Here is a 21,315-nt window from a genome sequence, read left to right as displayed (position 1 = left end):
CCATGACACCTCCTATGACTATTCCTTATACCTCCAGGTGCTGGCCCAGGCAGAACTGCCTGCCCTCCGCTACCGCTTCAATGCGCCCATTGACCGGGATGCACTGCCTCCCTACTCCTGGCACTATGCCCCCTGGTCCAAATGCTCAGCCCAGTGTGCAGGCGGTGAGGACAGGGTGCGGGACTAGCACTGCAGCCAACCTGGGCTCCTCTGGGCTGGCCCGGGCTGAGAGGGCTTCTCCCTTCCCCCAGGCAGCCAGGTTCAAGTGGTGGAGTGCCGAAATCAGCTGGACAGCTCAGCAGTGGCCCCACACTACTGCAGTGCCCACAGCAAATTGCCCAAGAGGCAGCGTGCCTGCAACACAGAACCTTGCCCGCCAGAGTAAGTGTCCTCCGTGGGACAAGGAGGCCCAGCGCAAGGTGGGAATGTTCTCTGCAATCAGGGATAGTCCTTGTAGGAGTGAGTGGATCATTACAGGATTGGGGTGACAGTAGGATGAGTACTGGAAACATGGGGCTCACGGGGTCAAGGTGTCAAGTGTTCAGGAGGATGAAAGTCAAAGCCAGATTATCAGCTGAATGTAGCAGTTCATGCTTGTAATCCCCGCTCTTGGGAGTCTGAGACAGAGGGTTAAAAGTTCAGTGCCAGACAGGTGGTGGTGGTACACACCTTTAATTCCAGCACTTGGGAGGCAGAGGCAGGTGGATCTCTGTGAGTTTGAGGCCAGTCTGGTCTACAGAGTGAGTTCCAGGACAGGCTTCAAAGCTACAGAGGAACCCTGCCTTAAAAAATGGGGGGAAAAAGGTTCTGTGTCAATCAGGATGACCTAGTGAATTGGAGGCCTCCCTGAGCTACCTAATATCTTGTCTCACCAAAAAATGAGCAGGAATTTCAGAGATGGCTCAGTGGCTTAAGCGCACTTGCTTCTTAATCATGAAGAGTTATGACCCGGATGTCAGTGTTAGATGGATCACAAATGCCTGTTACTCTGCCTCCTAGAGATTCGGTACCCTCTTCTGTGCCCTCCACATACATGTGTGCACACACTCATACAGACATGCACAAAGATACACATATAAATAAAGACAAGTCTTTTAAAACTTTAAATCACACAAGGTCTGGGGGAAAATGGCTCGGTTGATGTGTCACAAGTGCCTGAGTCACAAGTAAGATACCCAATAAAAATGTGGGCACAGTGGCAGGCCCCTAACCACCTAACCCTAGTTTAGGAGGAGAGGGCAGAGACAGAAGATCCCTGGAACTGGAATGGCAGCCAGGCTAGCCAGCCAGTGAGCTCTGTTCATCAAGAAACACTATCTTAAAAAAATAAAAATAAATATATATACATACATGCATACACACACACACACATATATGGGGAATGGTTTAGGAAGATACTTGAAGTCACCTCTGGCACTGTAATTTGCACACATGCTCATGCACACACACAAACGTATATACACCAAAAAGCAATTAAAATATTGAATTGTTCTACAGCCTGAGTTACCGTGCGCTCTAATCAAGCTAATAGCCCAAGAAATGGTTCTCTTTATAGCCCTCCATTCTGTCTGAAGTGTGTCTATAGGGTAACGGTGATCTCTGAGGGAGGAGCTGCCTAGTGCCAGTTTGGGGAAGGCCAGGATAGGTGAAACCAGAAGCTCGCTGGTTGAGCTGCCCTGCCCTGTGCATCACTCAGACGGGTCCTTCCACCCCCACAGTTGGGTTGTAGGAAATTGGTCGCGATGCAGCCGTAGCTGTGATGCTGGTGTGCGAAGCCGCTCAGTGGTGTGCCAACGCCGCGTGTCTGCTGCAGAGGAGAAAGCCCTAGACGACAGCGCCTGTCCACAGCCACGCCCACCCGTGCTGGAGGCCTGCCAGGGCCCAATGTGCCCTCCCGAGTGGGCAGCCCTGGAGTGGTCTGAGGTCAGCTTCCACCTTCCCACCCAACCCACTCTCAATGCGCAAAGCACACAGGAACTGTACTGTGTGGAAAAGCTGCTGAAGCTGTTTTGCTCCAAGCCCCACTGTTAGCATGATCAAGAGAGGTGCATTGTGGGTCCCAAGACTTCCGAACTCTGGGCTTGGTCTCTCTCGTTGGGTGTGAAAGTTGGTCCTAGCCTGGGGCAGGGGGTAAGGCTTGTGGGTGACATGGTAACAATTGGGCTGGAGGACAGCACAGGGGCCACCAGCTACCTGTCCATTCCTCGTGTCACACTGATCTAGCACCCCTTCCAACTGCAGTGCACCCCGAGCTGTGGGCCTGGCCTCCGCCATCGAGTGGTCCTTTGTAAGAGTGCAGATCAGCGGTCCACTCTGCCCCCAGGGCACTGCCCTCCCTCAGCCAAGCCACCAGCCACTATGCGATGTAACCTGCGCCGCTGCCCTCCTGCCCGCTGGGTGACCAGCGAGTGGGGTGAGGTAGGTGGGCTCCGCCCCATGGGATAGATAAGGGTGAGGACAGTGGTCTTAGAGAGATGACTCAGTGGCTCCTCTCTTCAGTGCTCCTCACAGTGTGGCCTCGGCCAGCAGCAACGCACAGTGCGCTGCACCAGCCACACAGGCCAGCCATCTCGAGAGTGCACAGAGGCCCTGCGGCCATCTACCATGCAGCAGTGTGAGGCCAAGTGTGACAGCGTGGTGCCCCCTGGGGATGGCCCAGAAGGTAGGTGGACCCAGGGGAAAAGAGCACCAGGCTTTGAGAAGCCACAAGTGAGCATGGGCCAAGTTTCCTGATTATTAGTCCTTGTGATTCAAATACTATTTTTTGCATAATTCAGGGTGAGATGAGGATTCATCTGCCTTGGGGCTCCTGTGAAGCTCAGAGGGCAATATGCAGGAAGTTGATTCTGACCTTCCATCATGGGGGTCCCAGATTCAACCTCAGACCTCATGTAGCCTGGGTTAATTTCCAACTCAACATACAACCAAGGATGACCTTGAACTCCTGGTTCTTCAGCCTCCACATCCCAAGTGCTAGGGTTACAGGACTTCACCACCACACCCAATTTTTGCAGTGCTAGGGATGGGAGCCAGGGCTTGGATGCAAGGATGCTACTGCCTCTGCCCCAGCCCAACTCAGGCACTGATGTTTTGGGCCACATAAATCTGCAGTATGGTTTGTAAGATGTTTATAACATCTCTGGCCTCTACTCACTAGACAATGACAGTCCCCACCACACTCACGGTTTATATAAACCTCTCCATAGCTCCAGATACCATGTGCCCAATTTGGGAGGAAGGAAAATTCAGTGCTTACACACCATTGCTTTTACACTTATCCTTTTTTGTCTGTTTGTTTTGTTTCTTGGTACAGGGTTTCTCTGTAGCTTTGGAGCCTGTCCTCTAACTTGCTTTGTAGTCCAGGCTGGCCTCAAACTCAACAAAGATCCTCCTGCCTCTGCCTCCTGAGTGCTGGGATTGAAGGTGTGTGCCATCACCACCCAGCTATACCTATTTTTTGTGGTTGTTATTTTGTTTTTCGAGACAGAGTTTCTCTGTGTAACAGCCCTGCTGTCCTGAAACTAGCTCTGTAGATCAAGCTGACCTCGAACTCACAGAGATCCTCCTGCCTCTGCCTCCAGAGTGCTGGAATTAAAGGTATGCACCACCACTTACCATTAAAGGCTAGGCTCACAACCAAAAATGGACCTATATTTTAATCTAAGTCATTTTTTCCTTTTCTTTTTCATCTTCACTTATTTGCTTGTTTTTGAGGGTTTGTTATTGTTTTGGGTTTTGTTCTAACATTTATTATTTTTATTTTATCTTCATTGGTATTTTGTCTGTAGTAGGGCATCAGACAGGAGTTAGACAGTTGTGAGCTGCCATGTAGGTGCTGGGAATTGAACTCACGTCCTCTGGAAGAGCAGCCAGTCAGTCTCTTAACTACTGAGCCCTCTCTCCAGCCCCATGGTTTTGGGTTTTCAAGACAGGGCTTCTCTGCATTGCCCTGACTGTCCTGGAACTCTTTAGACCAGGCTGGCCTCTGCCTGAGTTTATAGAGTTCTGCCTGCCTCAGCCTCCTGAGTGCTGGGATTAAAGCAGTGTGCCACCACTACCCAACTATTTTGGTTTGTTTTATCATTCTGAGACAAGCTCTCATAGACCCCAGTCTTGTTTGACTTTGTTTCATAGCCAAGGATGACCTTGAACTTCTTGTCCCAAATGCTGGATTTACAAGCATTTGCCACCACACACAGCTGGTTCTTTTTATTAAATCAAGCCTTGTTACCTCAAACTCTATGCTCAAGCAACTGTCCCTAACACTTAGGTGTGAGCCATTGCACCCAGCTGTAATTGTTTTTTTTAAATATATTTTTGATAGAGGGAAGTAGAGAAATTTATTCCAAACTCTAAAACTAGGTAACAGTGGTTCCCCTTTCAACACTCATTTGTGAAGAGTGCAAATGATACGTTCACTTGGAAGGAAGTGCTACATGAAGGATGGGGAGCCTTTTCTCTTCCACACACCACTGCTAAGTGGAAGCTTGTATCATGGCCCCAAATGGAGGCTGTTAAATGCTGTGGGCTTCGTGGGTATTAGGTGGATGCTCTCTCACTGAATCATTGCCTGGTCTTTAAATACACAAACTCTCTGAGCTGAGATCAAGGTCTTTGGTTTAATTGAAAAGTCAGATCTCTGTGAGTTCGAGGCCATCCTGGTCTACAGAGCAGGATCCAAAGCAATACAGAGAAACCCTGTCTCGAAAAACAAAACAAAAGGAAAAGAAAAGAAAAGCCACAGGTGGTGGTGGTCTCAAACAAGTTCTCTTGGTATCAAAAGAATAACAGGTCTGTCATCTTTAAGTTATTGGGGTGGTGAGGACAAGAGGACTGCATGTTTAAGACAAGCCTGTACTGCAAAGCAAGGCCCACCTGAGCAATTTATCCAAACACTGTCAAAATAAAACGTCAAGGGAGGGCTAGGAAATGTAACTCAGATAGAGTGCTTGCCTAACATACTCAAAGCCCTAGATCCAATTTTCCAGCAGAGGCAAAAAGGGGGATGCTAGGATAAGAAATGTTTTTCTTGTTAATAATATGTCTTAGGCAGCTTCAGATGCTGTATTCAGATTCCTCAAAACAATGACCAGGAGACAAAGGGGCCAGAGAAATGGCTCAGAGAGAAAGGTGCTTGTTGTGTAGTCCTGATGACCCGAGTTCTGGAAGGAGAGAACCCAATCCACAAAGTTCTCTGACTTCCACGTGTGTGCTGTGACATGCACACCTGTGCATACACACCACACACATTATAACAATAAACACATAGATCCTCAAAAAGAGGCTGGTGTTGCAGTCGTGATTATATATCCTCTGTGAAGGGCGAGGAGACTGGTGTACAGGAAAGCAAAGTGGCTGGCTAGAGCTCACGACTGCTGGGAAAAGCACTGGACTCTGCTCTCTCCCTCCCTCCTCCCCTCTCTTCCTCCCCACTGCAGAATGCAAGGATGTGAACAAGGTGGCTTACTGCCCGCTGGTGCTCAAATTTCAGTTCTGTAGCCGAGCCTACTTCCGCCAGATGTGCTGCAAAACCTGCCACGGTCGCTAGAGGGCGTACAGCACCAGGAGCCAACTGAAGCACAAGCTAGGGAGAAACCCCACTCGAGAGGGCCTGAGGTGGGGTGGGGGTCTGGGATTGAAGAGCGAGATGCAATTGGAAGTTATTTATTGGGTAACCCCTATAGAACTCCTGGCTAGGGGATGGAGAAGAGCTGGCCACCCCAGAGACCCTCTTTTTGCCCAGTTGACAGCGAAGGGAGAGGACTGCCCCTTTTTGCACACATCTTTAAGTCCCCAGCACTCCCCCCACCCTTTGATCGGAATAAGTACTGTGAAGAGTGGGGGTGGGGAGGGGGTATGTTGGTGCCCTGCCCCCCCAGCACTGTTCTATCCCTCCACTCTCAGCTGGGGGATTTATATCTGCTATGGGGGAGTGGGATTAATACCACCTCCCTTCGACCCTCCCCCAAATTGACCAGGGGGAAGATCTACCCCAACCTCTGCCCTGCCTGCCCCAGGGGGAGCCCAACATCCAGGCTACCCCCATCATGGTGCTACAAGCCCTGTCCTGGGGCCCACACACTCCTCACCAAGAAGCCTTACATCAATAAAGTTTTGTCTTGTATAGATTTCTGCTCATGAGTGGGTCTGTGTCTCTGTATAGGCATCCCATCCAGCCCCCACCCTAGGATCAAAAAGGAACACAGGTAGGGTTGACAAGATGTTGAATTTGCTGCCAAACCTAACAACCTAAATCTCTGGGATCCATATGGTAGAAGGAGAGAACCAACTCCTATAAGTTTTCCTCTGCCCTCCACGAGTTCCCCCTGGCATGTGTGCTCACACATATGAGTTAGTAAAATAAAACTAAAAACTTTTAAAAGTGAGGCAGGTGCTTACACTTGATTATGGTTCATCCTTGGCAGAGGAAGAGAACTTTGGCCACTACAAATAAAAACCTATCATTTGCTAGGTGGTGGTGGTGGTGCACTCCTTTAATCCCAGAACTTGAGAGGCAGAGGCAGGTGCATCTCTGTGAGTTCGCGGCTAGTCTGGTCTACAAAGCAAGTCCCAGGACAGGCTCCAAAGTAATACAGAGAAACCCTGTCTCAAACACACACACACACACACACACACAAAATAAAAAACAAACAAACAAACAAACAGAACCTATTGTTTAAAGAAAAAAGTACAGTTTCTAAGATCTCCCGTGCTCTTGGATAGGTAGAATAAACAGTAAAAATGGCAATCTTGTCAAAAGCAATCTACAGATTCAATGCAATTAACATCAAAATCCCAGCACAATTCTTCATAAACCTTGAAAGGACAATACTCAACTTTATATGGAAAAACAAAAGACCCAGGATAGCCAAAACAATCCTGTACATCACCACCCCTGATTTCAAGCTCTATTATAGAGCTGTAGTCCTGAAAACAGCTTGGTATTGGCACAAAAATAGACAGGTAGTCCAATGGCATCTAATTGAAAACCCTGATATTAACCCACACACCTATAAACACCTGATTTTTTTACAAAGTAACTAAAATTGTACAATGGAAGGAGAACTGTGTCCTCAACAAATGGTGCTGGCACAACTGGATGCTGGCTTGTAAAAGACTGCAGATAGATTCATATTTATCACCATGCACAAAATTTAAGTCCAAATGGAGCAAAGACCTCAACATAATCCAGTCACACTGGTACCCTTGAAGGAACTTACAGGAGACAGCATCCTGAACATAACACCAGTAGCACAGACACTAAGATCAACAATTAGTAAATAGAACCTTCTGAAATTGAAAAGCTTCTGTAAGGCAAAGGATATAGTCAACAAGACAAAAGGGCAGCCCACAGAATGGGAAAAGATCTTCACAACCCCACATGTGACAGAGGGCTGATCTTCAAAATATACAAAGAACTCAAACAGCTAGTCACCAAAACCCCAATAATTCGATTTAAAAGTGGGGTATAGAACTGAATAGAGTTTTCTCAATAGAAGAATCTAAAATGGATGAAAGACACTTAAGAAAGTGCTCGACATCCTTAGCCATCAGGGAAATGTAAATCAAAACTACTCTGAGATATCTTATTCCTATCAGAATGGCTAAAATCAAAAACACCAATGACAGCTTACACTGGAGAGGATGTGGAGAAAGAGGAACACTCCTCCACTGCTGGTGGGAGTGCAAACTTGTACAGCCATTTGGGAAATGGTTCCTCAGGAAAATGGGAATCAGTCTACCACAAGATCCAGCAATTCCACTCTTAGGCATATACCCAAAAGATGCACATTCATGGGACAAAGACATTTGTTCATCTAGGTTCATAGCAGCATTATTTGTAATAGCCAGAACTTGAAAGCAACCTAGATGCCCCTCAACTGAAGAACAGATAAAGAAAATGTGGCATATTTAAACAATGGAGTACTATTCAGTGGGAAAAAAAACAATAGAATCTTGAAAATCATAGGCAAATGGATGGAACTGGAAGAAACCATCCTGAATGAGGTAACCCAGTCACAAAAAGAGGGACATGGTATGTACTCATTCATATATGAATTTTATACATAAAGCAAAGGATCACCAGCCTACAATCCACACTGCCAGAGAAGCTAGGAAACAAGGACTCTAAGAGAGACATACATGGTCCCCCACAGAAGGGGAAAGGGACAAGATCTCCTGAGCAAATTGGGAGCAGTGGGGGTGGGGGAGTTAGGAGAAAGAAAAGGGCAGAAGAGGAGGGGAGAGGTGGGCATGAGGGAGCAGGAACATTGAGTCGGGAAGAATAGAGAAGAGCAAGAAAAGAGATACCATGATAGAGGGAGCCATTATAAGTTTATAGAGAAATCTGGCACTAGAGAAATATCCAAAGACCTACAAGATGACCCCAATTAACAATCTAAGCAATAGTGGAGAGGCTACCATAAATGTCCTTCCCTGATAATGAGATTAATGACTACCTTATATGCCATCCTAGAGCCTTCTTTCAATTGCTAACAGAAGTAGAGGCAAACACCCAGAGCTGAACACTGACCTGAACTCATGGAATATAGTTGCAGAGAGGGAGAAATAATGAGCAAAGGGGTCAAGACCAGGCTGGAGAAACCCACAGAAACAGCTGATCTGAGCAAAGGGGAGCACACGGACCCCAGACTGCTAGCTGAGAAACCAGCATAGGACACACCCAGACTCCCCTGAACATGGGTCTCTCATTTAGGAGACCTGGGCAGTCTATGGGACCTCTGGCAGTGGAACCAGGATGTATCCCTGGTGCACAAAAGGACTTTGGCAGCACATTCCCCATGGAGGGATATTCCTTTAGCCTAGAGACAGGAGGGAGGGCCTAGGTCCTACCCCAGATGACTTGACAGTTTTTGATGATACCTCATGGATGGCCTTACCCTTCCTGGAAATGAATGGGGGATGGGATGGGGTTCAGTGGGGGGCATGGGAGAATGGGAGAGGGAACTGGGACCAATATGTAAAATGTGAAAAATATTAAATAATAATAAAAAGAAACACTACACCAGTTGTTCCAAAAGAAAAAAGTACAGTTTCTAACTGAAGCTTTCCAAGGTCCTCCTTGTACTCTCAACCAACGCACCCATACTCAAACACACAAACACAAAGATTGATCTGACATACAAAATTAGAAACCTTACTAGGGCATAAGGGTTGTGGTGCCTTCCGCTGTGCTGTCTTTGTCCTGACTAGCACCTGGCTTTGGAGATATCGTCTACAGGCAGGGTCATAAGGGTTTTACAGCAGGACACTGAGAGCAGACACATCTGAAGCATCACTTCCCTTCCTTGACTCTGAAGAGCGAGACCTCAACTGGGTGGCCAGTCCTGCAGTCAGCTGACCTGGGTGCTTTTTGCTTTAGCCTCTTTTCTTGTGGGGGGTGGATAGAGAAGGGACTCTCTCCAGTGTGGCAGTGGCTGCCAGCCATCTTTAACCTATCCCTTCAGGCACCAAACTCCAACCAGCTTCAGCTGGGTCCTTGCTGCTGAGAGCTCAGAGCATTGTCCCCGCCCTCAGCTTCCCTCCCCTGTGGCCACAGCCCCTCCCGTCAAAGGAAGTGAGAGAGGGGCTGTTGCAAGAGGAACTGGGGCCAGAAGTCTGAAGGAGTAGGTCAAGAAGCAGGGCAATGCCAGAGCCACCCCCAAGGACCCCCTAGCCTGCACCCCTGTCACTACCACAGGAGCCCAGACACCCCCTCACCATGGTAAGTTCTCCAAGGGTGGGCTCTGGGAGAAATAACCTGGTGGCAATGCCCTAAGTACCCTCAGAAGTTGGGGCAAATGTTATGAGAATGCAGAGCCCTGGGAAGGGAATCCCACAGGGCAGCATGGAACACCATGTCCTCCCACAAGAATCAAGTTCTAAGGGAGCCAGATTGGCTATGGGGGCCAAGACTACAGAGTAATAGGAAGGGAGAAGGTGTCCCTGAGGTGATTACACAGTTTGTAGGGAAGGGACATGTCCCTTTCCATGGACTTAGAGAATCCTCTCAGATTCTAGTCTCCCCCCGTGGTTCGAAACAAGCATTTCCCCCCATCTTGGTCTCTGTTCCCAGAGCTCATATTTGGAAATTGGTCTAGAGATAGGAGTGTTTGAGGGGCTCTTATTGGAAACATTCATGGAGTCTGTGGGTTTGGTCACCGTAAACCCACAAGTGGTGGGGCTGGCTGTGTCTCACATGAGGGCTGTGGGGTGTTAGCAGTGAATGCAAGTGATGACAGGTGTTTTGCCAGTAACAGTCTTAGAGGCAGGTGATAGTTCAGTGGTAGCGTCCTTGGCTAGTGTGCTCAAGGTACTGAGTGTCATCTCTAGCACTGAAAATAAACTATCATCGTCATCATTTAAGCTCTAGTTAGTATTACTAAAAAGGAGGAGTTGGAGATGTGGGGCTGGAAATGGCAAATGACAAGGAGGAGGAAGAGAAGGAGCTGGACAAAGAAGAAAGGGAGAAAAACAGGAGAGGAGGGGAGATGGGAAGGAGAGATAGAGAGAGGAGGAGGCAGGACTAGGTGACAAATGATGGAGGGGTTCAAAAGCAAGAGACTGTATTCTGGCTACCACAAGGATGGCAGTGGAGACACTGCAGCCAGAGATGTCACAAGTTCAAGGCCTGCTGATGGCGGCAAGGCTGCAGGATGATCAACCCCTGGACATGCTGTCTAGACCCAATAGCATCATGGCATGTGCAATAAAAGCCAGCGGTGGTCTCACAAACCAGTCCCATGGCTCCACAAAGCCATAGTCTACTTCAGCTTTCAATTTTTGTCATTCTGTCACTGAGAAGAAGGGTATGCTCCTAGAAGAGGGGTAGATGTTGGTGTTCTTGGTGGTTACAGCAAACGTGACTAGAGTGGAGGCAGGGAAGCAGCGTGAGAAAGAACATTTTTGAAAAAGCCAGTGAGGGCTGGGGCTGTGCTCAGTAGGCACCACGTTTACTGGCATGTACACGTTTTGTGTTCCATCCTGTGAGCATCACATAAACTGGATGTGGTACTGCACACTTGTTGTCTCAGCACTTGGGAGGTGGAGGCAGGAGTTTAAAGCCATCCTTAATTATACAGCAGGTTTAAGGCCAGCCTGGGCTACAGGAGACTCTGTCTTAAAAAAGAAAAAAAGAAAGAAAGAAAAGAAAAGAAAAGAAAAAGAAAAACAGGAAGAGATTTGCTTCTTGAAAGGAAGGGAAACCCCTCCTAGGCTGCCAACACTCTGAAATGCTTAGTCAACAGACTGGGGGGAGAAATGAGTCAAGTGAACAGCCATAAACCTGGAGCCAGGTGTGGAGGCACGCAGCTGGAGGCGGAAACAGAGAATCATGGACTGGAAGACAGCCTGGACTTCCTACAAAAACCTTGACTCAATAACCAAAATAGGACCAAAGCTGGGACTCAGCTGATTGTTTCCTAGCATGCAGGAAGTCCTGGGTTCCATCCCCAACACTGCATAAACCAGGTCTGTCAGCCCAGAACTCCAGCAGGGCAGAATTTGAGTCCTGCAGGGGCTATAAGAGACAGGCAGACAAGCAGGCAGCAGAGAAGGAAAAGAAAGTCAGAGAATAGTAGGGGAGAAAAAAAAGACAGACACTATATTTGAGCACAGTAGCTGTGTCTGCGGATACTGAGAGCTTCCCGAGGGTTGCTGAATGCAAGGATGCTGTTGAAAGAGAGTCTTCTATGAACATGCATGCTAAGTGCCCGGGAGGCTTGTACAATACTGGATTCAGTGGTGGAGATGGGCACAGGTCATTCCTCACTGTGGACAAGTCACTGGGCATTCCTTGTTGAGTTGATACTGTTGTGGTTGTAATGGTAAGGGTTGCTGTTGGTTGGTAGAGACTGGTGCTAACACTGGTTCTCATGGATGGGTTGGAGGTGGTGGTGGTCATCTATGATGACAGCTGGTGTTTAGTTTTGTTATTTTTAAGACGTTTCTGTTTTTATTTATGTGTACACGTCAGTGTGGTTTTATACCATGTGCATGCAAGTGCCTGTGGAGACCAGAAAGGGTATCAGATCCCCTTGAGCTGGATTTACTTTTGGATGTGGGCACCATGTGGTGCTGGGAACTCAACTTTCATCCTCTGAAAAAATATCAGGTGCTTTTAACCAGTGAGCCATCCCTCCAGCCCCTGCCAGTGTCTGGTGCTTTGAGTTGGGGGTCTCCTGTATCCCCAGGCTGGCCTCAAATCCATGATATAGATATGGATGACATTGGGAATCTGATCCTCCTGCCCCTGCCTCCCAAGATCTAGGATGACAGCAGTGATTCATCATGCCCTGCTGTATGCAGTACTGGAGGTAGAACACAGGGCTTCATGTATGTGAGGCAAGCACTCCACCAGCTGAGTTACAACCCCAGTCCATTGTTTTTTGAAACATATGCGGTTACATCATCCTTGAACTCACTACGTAGACAAAATGACCTTAAACTCCTGGTCCTCCTGCCTCTGCCTGGTGAGTGCTGGAGTTATAGGCATGTGCGTGCTGGAATAGGTGGTGTTTAATATTAGTCATTAATTGTTGGTTGTTCTCAGCAGGATACTGACTATGCTGGTTAGTTGGAGCTTGAATGGTTGGTTAATACTCACTTGCTGTTGGTTGTTCATTGCTAGTTTCTAGTAATGGCGACTAGCAATTCACTATTAGATTTGGGTTGGGATAGAGTTGTGTCTGTCAATGTCTGTCTCTATGTGTGTGTGGTGTGTATAAGGTGTATGTGCTGATGGACCACGTATGAAAGCCAGAAGAGAACATCAGGTGTCCTGCCCTGTTACTACCTTATTTCCTTGAATCAGATCTCTCATTGAATCTGGAGTTAGGCTAGCAGCTAGTAAAACCCACAGATGCGTTTGTCTCCACTTCCGTAGCTCTGGGGTCCTCGGTGAATTCTTGACCATGGCTGACTTTTTATACGTATGCTGCGAATTCAAACTCAGGCTCCCATGCTTCTGTAGCAAGCACTCTTATTAAGCCATCTCACCAGCCCCTCGGTGTGAGTTTGGGGGTGGGGCATATGTAAAGGTCAGAGAACAACTTGCAGGGGTGGTTCTTCCCTTCTACAGTTGGAGTACTGGGAACTGAACTTGGATGATCAGATTCAGCTATTTTTCTGGCCCCTGGAGTATTTGATGACAGTTATCATTTTGTGGCTTTTTTTGTTGTTGTTGTTGAATAGTTTTATTTATTTTTACATTGTTGCTCAGCCTAGCCTCAAACTCATGATCCTTCTCCCTCAGCCTCCAAAATGCTGGGATTGCTGGCATGCATCACCACTTGTGTCTGCTTGTTGTTGGTGGTGGTGGTTAGCTGATTCTGGTTGGTGGCAAGGGTGATAGATATATATATATAAGCAATGTTAATGGTGGAATTATTTGTTGCTTCTGTTTGATGCCCTGAGTCAGAAGATCATAGCAGTTTCTATCTGTCTGGCTTTGTAGAGTGTGAGTGAGTGGGGGCAGCTTTTATTTGGTAACAGTGGTAACTTGAGGGTAAAGGTGGTTGCTTTGAAGGTTGAGGCACAATGGGTAGGAGACAGAGCTGAAGATATGGTTCCCTGGCAGAGCACTTGCCTAGCAAGTTCAGAGCTCTGGGTTCCATTCCTAATACCACAAAACAAACAAAAGAAATAAGGGGAAACTAGAAAGATGGATCAGTGGTTAAGAGTACTTGGTGCTCTTGCAGAGGACTAGAGCTCAGTTCCCAGCACCCACATCAGGTGCCTTTGGACTGCCTGTAACTCCAGTTCTAGGGATCCAGCTGGCCTCCATGGGTACCCACACACATACAGCACAAACACATACAGACACGTGATAAAAATGAAATAAATCTCTCCTAAAAACCAGGAGGAACAACGAGGCCGGTGGCCAGGGGAATGAACCAGAAAAAAAGGAGATATTTACAAAAGAGACTTAACAAAACCCACAACTGTGGGGCTGGGGTTGTAGCTCAGTTATTGTGGGGTTTGCTTTACATACATGAAGCCCGGTGTTTCAAGTCAACACTACATAAACCAGCTTGGTAATGCCAACTTTCATCACAGCACTTGGGAGGTAGAGGCAAGAGACTCAGAAGTTCAAGGTCATCCTCTGCTATATAGCAACTTTGAGGCCAGCCTGGGTGATATAACACCCAGCCACAAATAAACTAAAGAAACATTGATTTAAATAACATTTATTTATTGTGAGGAAGTGAACTTGCTTGTGGGCCATGGCACACTTATGGAGGTCAGAGAACAACTTGGAAGAATCTGTTCCCTCCTTTCATAGTGTAGATCCAGGAGATCAAACTTAGGTTATAAGACTTAGAAGCAAGCCCCCTTACCCACTGAGCCATGTCCCTGGCACAGATTTTTTTTTTTTTTTAAGTGCCGGAAACTGAACTGGGAGTGGTATAGCACACCGGTAATTTTCAGAACTTGGGAGATGGAGCCAGGGAATCAAGAGGTTAAGAATACAATGGATGATGAACACAATCTCAAACACACACACACACACACACACACACACACACACACACACACATTATTCCTGGGCTATTGAGATTGTTCAGAGGGTAAAGTGCCTGCTGCCAAGCCTGATGACTTGTTTCCATCCTGAGACACATTTCTTCATGGTACTCTCTGAGTTGTGTGTCACACAAACACACTCCCCAACATATAAATAGATAAATAAATGTAATTTTAATTTTTTAAAAAATCATACAGAGTTAACAAACTGTATTAAATATGTAAGGCCTTACCTCCATGGGTTTGATTACAGAAAGCAGTATGGTTTTTTTTTGTTTTTTGTTTTTTTTTTTTTTTTTAATAGTGAGCAATAAAAAGGACTGACAATTGATGGGACAAGAAAGATAAGAGGGGACAGGCAGGCATCTGCTTTGGGCATTGGGAGTTCCTAGGCTCCTCTCTAGTGAGCGAATGACTAAAACCTGAGTTCCCCCAACTCCAGCCTCTGTGTGGAGAATCTGAGAAGCTGCAATAGACCCAGCTGCCTCCAGAAAGACAAAGGTCCCTACCTGTTGGCTGGCCTCCAGCTAAGCCCAAAGGAAATAAACTAACTGATACCATCCAATACACAGCCCTGTGGAGGGAGAGTTAGATGCTCAGGGCTTTGAGAGGTAAGAAGGTTGTTTACACAATTCAGAGGTGCAGCAGGGTGTGGTCCAAACAAACTCCCCTGGCTGGGGGAAGACAGGTCAAGGATTCTAGGGTCACCCTGCGTGCCAAGGGCGGGGTGCAGAGCACCTATAACATCAGGCTCACATCTCCACAGCTTGCAGGACCCTGGTGAGGAAGGAAGTGGCTCTTGTATTTATTTCTCCCGATTCTAACAGAGCTTTGTTACCAGACTTGGGGTCACAGCCAGTGCTCCCACAGGCCAGGTCCAGCCACTGTCCTCCATAAGCCAAGTAAAACAGCTGGATTAAGAAGGAAAGGCAGCAAAAGGAGATTTGGTCAGTGCGGCCACTTTGGGGACAGGGCTAAGGAAATACAGTGACAACGCCTGAAAGGACTCTCTCTGGCCAGCTCAAGCAAGTGTGGCGGGCATGGCTCTGGGAAACCTTGCCCTTCTTCCCCATTCCCTCTTCCTTGCTTAAAAACTGTTAGATTGCATTTTTTTTTTTTTCAAGTTAGCCACCACAGTCTATTCCCTTATTTGGCCACTTCCTCCTTCTGAAAGTCCAGCAATCAATCAAAAGTTCCTTTCAGCTCACCTAATTAACACCCATTTAAAGTTAAACACCTCATCCTAACACAGGGTTTCTTTCCCCTTTTACTTTTATAGACCACATGGACCACATCTGTCTCATCTCTATCCAGAGGCAGTCCTGTCTTCCCCTCCGGGACAAGTATTCCCTGCCCTCTTCCCCCTTCTCCTCATCCTCTGTCTCCCATCTTGTCTCTTATTCCCTGCCCTCTGTCCCTCTGGGGCAGATAACTCCCCTTTGTGCTGAGAATTTGGTCTTGGGGGTCCTGAGCCGCACACCAAGTCTATCTTCAGGGCCTTGAAATGAGGTTAGGTTTAATTAGAGGCCAGAGTTACGCTTATCTGTGTAGCTCCTAGTGAAGGTGTGGTCCTGCCCTGACCCATCCATGTCTCTGCTGTAAGGTGGTCTAAGAAGTCAGGCACCTCTGGCTGGCCCAGGCTTTAACCTTTCTCTTCTCCCTGCATGATAATCCTGGGGGGTTGTCTTTGGGTCCATTATTTCAATAGTCTGATAGCCAAAGTGATGCACACCAGTATTTTTGTAGACTACGTTCACCCAGCCAAGCTGGTTATAATTGGCATATCTGGGGACAATTCTAAAGCTCCACTATTTAACTCTTCCTTCTGTCTTGGGCCCACTAGTGCTGGCCATGTTCAAGGCTGATACCCATTAATGATGATGGGGAGTGTTAGTACTTTGTGACAAGTTTTGCCTCATTGAATCTGTGCAGCTGCACCATCAAGTCTATTCTTTTGTTCTTGTTCTTTAAGATGAGGAAGGAGGCTGCTGGATAAACAAAGAGTGGAAGATGATTTCAACATGGTCCCTTTAAGAGGGCACTTCTCTTAGTAGCCATCTTGACTACAGCTTCCTCTTGCTTTTCCTAGGAAATGAGAGCTTACCTATGGCTTGCTGTTAAATAGCCTCTGAGCATTCTCCTGGCCTTATTTGAACCTGGGCTCTCCACTCAAAGAAGCTAGAATCCTGGAGTTTCATACCTACCACACATGCATATCCAAGGTCTTCTTGGCCCTTGAGTTCAAGTTGCAAGTTTAGCTTTGAGTGATATACCCACCTAGCCTTTGCACCCTCCAACATGGCCTCTCCCTAGGGGACTAGCTTCATCAACTTGCAGCACCACTAGGGAGCTTCAAGAGCAATGTGGGCTAGGCCTGCACCTACTCCTAGCACTGATAGAAATCAGGAAGTGTGTTCACTATACTGCAGAGCTTACAAGCCTGAGCCCTAAAAATGCCACCACCTTGACCACAAACAGCCCCTCCCTTTGACTACACCAAGAAGGCTGTCATGTCATCTCCCACCCCCACACCCCCACCTCTCATGTAGGCAGAGCTGGCTGAAGAGCTAGAGGAAGAATCTGCCTTCCACTTCTCACCATAGCCACCTCCAGCCCCTCAGTATCTTTCACAAGACACAGCAGATTGAGTCATATTTAGCTTGTGGTCAGCTGAGACCACAAACCTATTTGTTGCAACTCCCCCCACCCACAGCTCAAGGAAGGAACTTAGGAACACATAGTTTCAACTTGAGCCAGGGAGACAAAGGAGTTCTTGAGGGGGTACAAAGGACAATCTTACCTCCCTGATACTTCATTCATTCACTTATTTGATCGTTTAGCTAGATTTGGGTTGCTTTTCTTTTATGTTTATTTATTTTTGTCTTATGTGTGTTTTGCCTGCATGAATGTCTATGTACCAAGTGCATATAGTGTCCTAGGAGGCCAAAAGAGGGCATCAGATTCCTTAGAGCTAGAGTAACAGTCAGCCTCAGCTGTGAGGCACCATGTGGATGCTGGGAACGCGTCCGCTGCAAGAAGAACCAGTGCTCCTAACTGCTGAGCCACCTCTCCAGCACTACCACACCCCATAGCCAGTTTGAGACAAGGTCTCATGTAGTCCAGGCTAGCATCCTGGGTGTTCTCACTATGTAACCGAGGATGTTCTCAAACTCCTGCTCATTTGGTCTCCCCTGCATGAAAAATAGGGTTCAAGGTGTCCACCACCACAGCCAGTTTATGTTGTGCTGGAGATGGAAGCTAGACAACTAACTCACTGTAAACTGAGCAACACCCCTACACCCTTGCCTCTACCTCACAAGTGGTCAGGAGTGCACACAGGAATTCATGGATGGTTTTATGACATAGTGGAGCTCAGAGCAACTGGAGAATCTTGGGTACTGGAGAGAATCAGGACAGACGGAGACTGAGTACCATGAAAAGACAGAAGCAGTGTGAAGAGGAGGGAAGAACAGAAAGGGGAACCCAAGAGAAACCCGGCTTGAAAGGCCAGAGGGGCCAACCTTGAGGCACCAAAGTTTTCTCTTCTGGAAAATGAACATAATAACAGTACCACCCTATGTGTGATGAAAGGAAAAGTTGAGGTAATCCACTTTCAAAATCCTGGTCACAGAACTAGAACAATGGCTCAGCAGCGAACAGCACTGATGCTGTATTGTGAGAATGGAAGAGGCCAGCATCCATATCCCCCAAATGTGTATTAGTTCTGGGTCCTAAAGATGCAGCTAACATCCTCTTCTGGCTTCTGCATGCACACAGGTGCCAGCACCCACACCCCACACCGCCTCATACTTGTACACACACATGCATGCGTGCATGCGTGTCCTTGGCTTTCCTAGAACTCACTATTTAGACCAGGCTAGCTTCAAACTAACAGATCCATCTGTCCCTGCCTTTGCCTCCAAGTGGATGGGACTAAGGGCATGAATAGTGCCCTTAAATAAAAAAAGAAATAAAGAGGCCAGGCATTGGTGGCACACCCCTTTAATCCCAGCACTCAGGAGGCAGAGGCAGGTAGATATCTGTGAGTTTGAGGCCAGCCTGATCTACAGAGTGAGTGCCAGGACAGTCTCGAAAATAATACAGAGAAATCCTGTCTCGAAAAACCAAAAAAGAAAAAGAAAAAGGAAAAGAAAGAAAGAAAGAAAGGAAGGAAGGAAGGAAGGAAGGAAGAAAGAAAGGGCTGGAGAAATGCCTCAGCAATTAAGAGCACTGGCTCCTTTTCCAGAGGTCCTGAGTTCAATTCCCAGCAACCACATGGTGGCTCACAACTATCCATAATGAGATCTGGTGCCCTCTTCTGGCCTACAGGCAGAACACTAAATGTAATAAATCTTAAACAAATAAATAAATAAAAATAAAGACAAGCAAGATGTCTCAGTGAGTAAAGGCACTTGCTGAACAACCCTAGCTCCCTCAGTTTGATCCCCAGAACCCATAAAGGTGACTGGAGAGAACAGACTGTATGGCATTGTCCGCTGGCCTTCATACATGCACATCCACTCACATCATGCACATACACATATAGTAGTAATAAAAAAATTTAAATGAAAGAAAAAAAAAAAAACAACCAAGAAGCTTAGTAAGGACTGAAAGTGAAACTTAATAGTAGAACACACAGTACATGGAGGTCTTGGGATTCTATTCCTGGCACTGAAAAGTTAGTCAAGTATGATGGCACTCAGGATGTTGAAGCCAAAGGGTCAGTAGTTCCAGACCAGCCCAGGATATATAGCAATCCCAGGCCATTTAGAACTTCTGAGGAAGGCTCTGCACCCAAGCAAGAAGCTTAACCTGGGCAATAAGTGAATGCCAGGAAGCTTACTATGGCTGCTATTGTTATACACTGTGGTCCCCAAACAAGAGCCTTCTTTCCCCGATGCTTTGCTGCACTAGAATCCACTTCCTCTCCCATCAGGCACTTACACAGCCTGCATGTCCACACCCCAGCTGTTCTCCACACCCCAACCATCAGCTCAGAGAATGGCAGATTTGTCTTTCCATGTCATGCCAAACCCATGAATGACTCCTCCCCTAATTTTCATGATCTGTCCTCACCAACCAATACTCTTTGTAGTTCCTGTCTTGCAAACAAGAAATACCGGCTACTGTGACCTGACCTCTCTCCCCAGTCTCTGTCCTTCCTCTTCTCAGCCAGACTGGCTGGTGGTGGGTCCTCACTGTCCTCTACACCTCCCACTATGACTCCAGGATTAATAGAAATAGGTTCATTTAAGTTATAAGAGCTAGTTAGAAACAAGCCTGAGGTGAGGCTGAGCTTTCATAATTAAAAAGAAGTCTCCATGTCATTATTTGGGAGCTGGTGTCATCAGGCAGAGGCAAGTGGATCTCTGTAGGTTGGAAAAACAGAGGCCCTGGCCATAGGCTTCTGCTATGAAGCCTCCTCCATCCTTGGATAGGGATGACTGAGATGCCCACTTATGCCACAGGACCTTGCTTTTCTCTCTCTAGAGCCTCTGCCACGTTGTCCATCTCTGAACTCTTCTCAGAACCTGAACTAAACTTCTGCAACTCAGCCTGTCTGTCCATGGTGTTAATAACTTTTTTGGTTGTTTTTTGAGACAGGGTTTCTCTGTGTAACAGTCCTGGCTGTCCTGGAAGTCGCTCTGTACACCAGGCGGGCTTCAATCTCACAGAGATCCACCTTCCTCTACCTCCCAAGTGTTGGGATCCAAGGTGTTTGTCACCATTGCCCACCACCTGGCTTTTTACTTTTTTAAAATTATTGTTTTAATTTCAAAGGTGTTTTAATGTTTTGCCTGCATGTATGTCTGTGTGCAGTGTGGATGTCTGGTGTCCAAGGAAGCCATACAGGGCACCTGACCCTCTGAATTTGGAGTTACAGACAAGTTATAACCCACCACATGGGGGCTGGTGCAACTAAAGCTGGGTCCTCTACAAGAGCAGCAAATGCTCTTAACTGCTTAGCCATCACTCCAATGTCCTGAAACTTACTTTTTGTTGTTGTTGTTGTTGGTTTGGGTTTTTTTTGTTTTGTTTTGTTTTTGTTGCATCACATAAGCTGGCCTGGAACTCACCATCTATTTGCCTCGGCTACAGGGTTCTGGAATTACAGATGTATGTGAGCCACTAAACGTGGCTCAAACTTGAGTATCAACAAATTACATAGGTAGAAAACTCCACACCTGACCTCGTGTGGCAGCCCCAGAAAAACTCAGGAGTATTACATAGGATATATAAAATGACCCTCAAAGCTTTGCCAAATACTGCATGGCTGAGCCCATCCTCCCTGTACAGACTCTGTGAGTAGTGAAAGCAGAACCTTGTGGGTCTGGGAAGTGGCATTGCTGACAGATACAGAATGTGTCCGGACTCCGCCTCTGTAGTAAGTCTTTCTCTGTCCCACCAGCTCCCAAATAATGACATGGAGACTTCTTTTTAATTATGAAAGCTGAGCCTCAGCTCAGGCTTGTTTCTAACTACTCTTGTAACTTAAATGAACCCATTTCTATTAAGCCATGTGCCGTCATGTGGCTTGGGGCTTTTGCCTCTTCTCCTGCATGTCCTGTTTCCTCTGTGTCTGGCTGGCAACCTCCACCCCCATTTCTTCTTCCCAGAGCTTTCTCTGTCTGGAAGTCCTGCCTATACTCCCTGCCTAACTATTTGCTGTTTAGCTTTTTGTTAAACCAGTCACAGTGGCATATCTTTACACAGTGTAATCAAATATCTCGAAACAAAGCTCTGCTCTCCAGGTGTCTTGAATGGTCTCCAGCTGTACATAGCATTAAATAAACA

General features: G+C 47.0%; 2 protein-coding genes across 3 annotated transcripts in view; both read left to right on the top strand.

Annotated features, from left to right (window-relative positions):
- Adamts10 (ADAM metallopeptidase with thrombospondin type 1 motif 10) overlaps positions 1 to 6,138 on the top strand; it is a 28,473-nt gene extending 22,335 nt beyond the window's left edge. Inside the window, exons 20-25 of one of the 2 annotated variants that reach the window (XM_051178792.1) lie at positions 38 to 164; positions 252 to 381; positions 1,719 to 1,923; positions 2,242 to 2,418; positions 2,500 to 2,662; positions 5,439 to 6,138. In XM_051178792.1, coding sequence (XP_051034749.1) covers positions 38 to 164; positions 252 to 381; positions 1,719 to 1,923; positions 2,242 to 2,418; positions 2,500 to 2,662; positions 5,439 to 5,548 — 912 coding nt within the window. In that variant the 3' untranslated portion in view covers positions 5,549 to 6,138. Of the gene's footprint in view, positions 1 to 37; positions 165 to 251; positions 382 to 1,718; positions 1,924 to 2,241; positions 2,419 to 2,499; positions 2,663 to 5,438 lie in introns of those variants that run through there. The other variant, XM_051178793.1, reaches the window with a different exon arrangement.
- A 3,470-nt stretch (positions 6,139 to 9,608) lies between these two features.
- Myo1f (myosin IF) overlaps positions 9,609 to 21,315 on the top strand; it is a 47,974-nt gene continuing 36,267 nt past the window's right edge. The window contains exon 1 of the mRNA XM_051178791.1: positions 9,609 to 9,724. Within this exon, the coding sequence (XP_051034748.1) occupies positions 9,722 to 9,724 (3 nt within the window). The 5' untranslated portion in view covers positions 9,609 to 9,721. The remainder of the gene's footprint in view (positions 9,725 to 21,315) is intronic.

This window comes from Phodopus roborovskii, unplaced genomic scaffold, assembly GCF_943737965.1.
Source record: "Phodopus roborovskii unplaced genomic scaffold, PHOROB, whole genome shotgun sequence".
Classification (NCBI taxonomy): Eukaryota; Metazoa; Chordata; class Mammalia; order Rodentia; family Cricetidae; genus Phodopus; species Phodopus roborovskii.
This window is presented reverse-complemented; position numbering and strand designations above follow the sequence as displayed.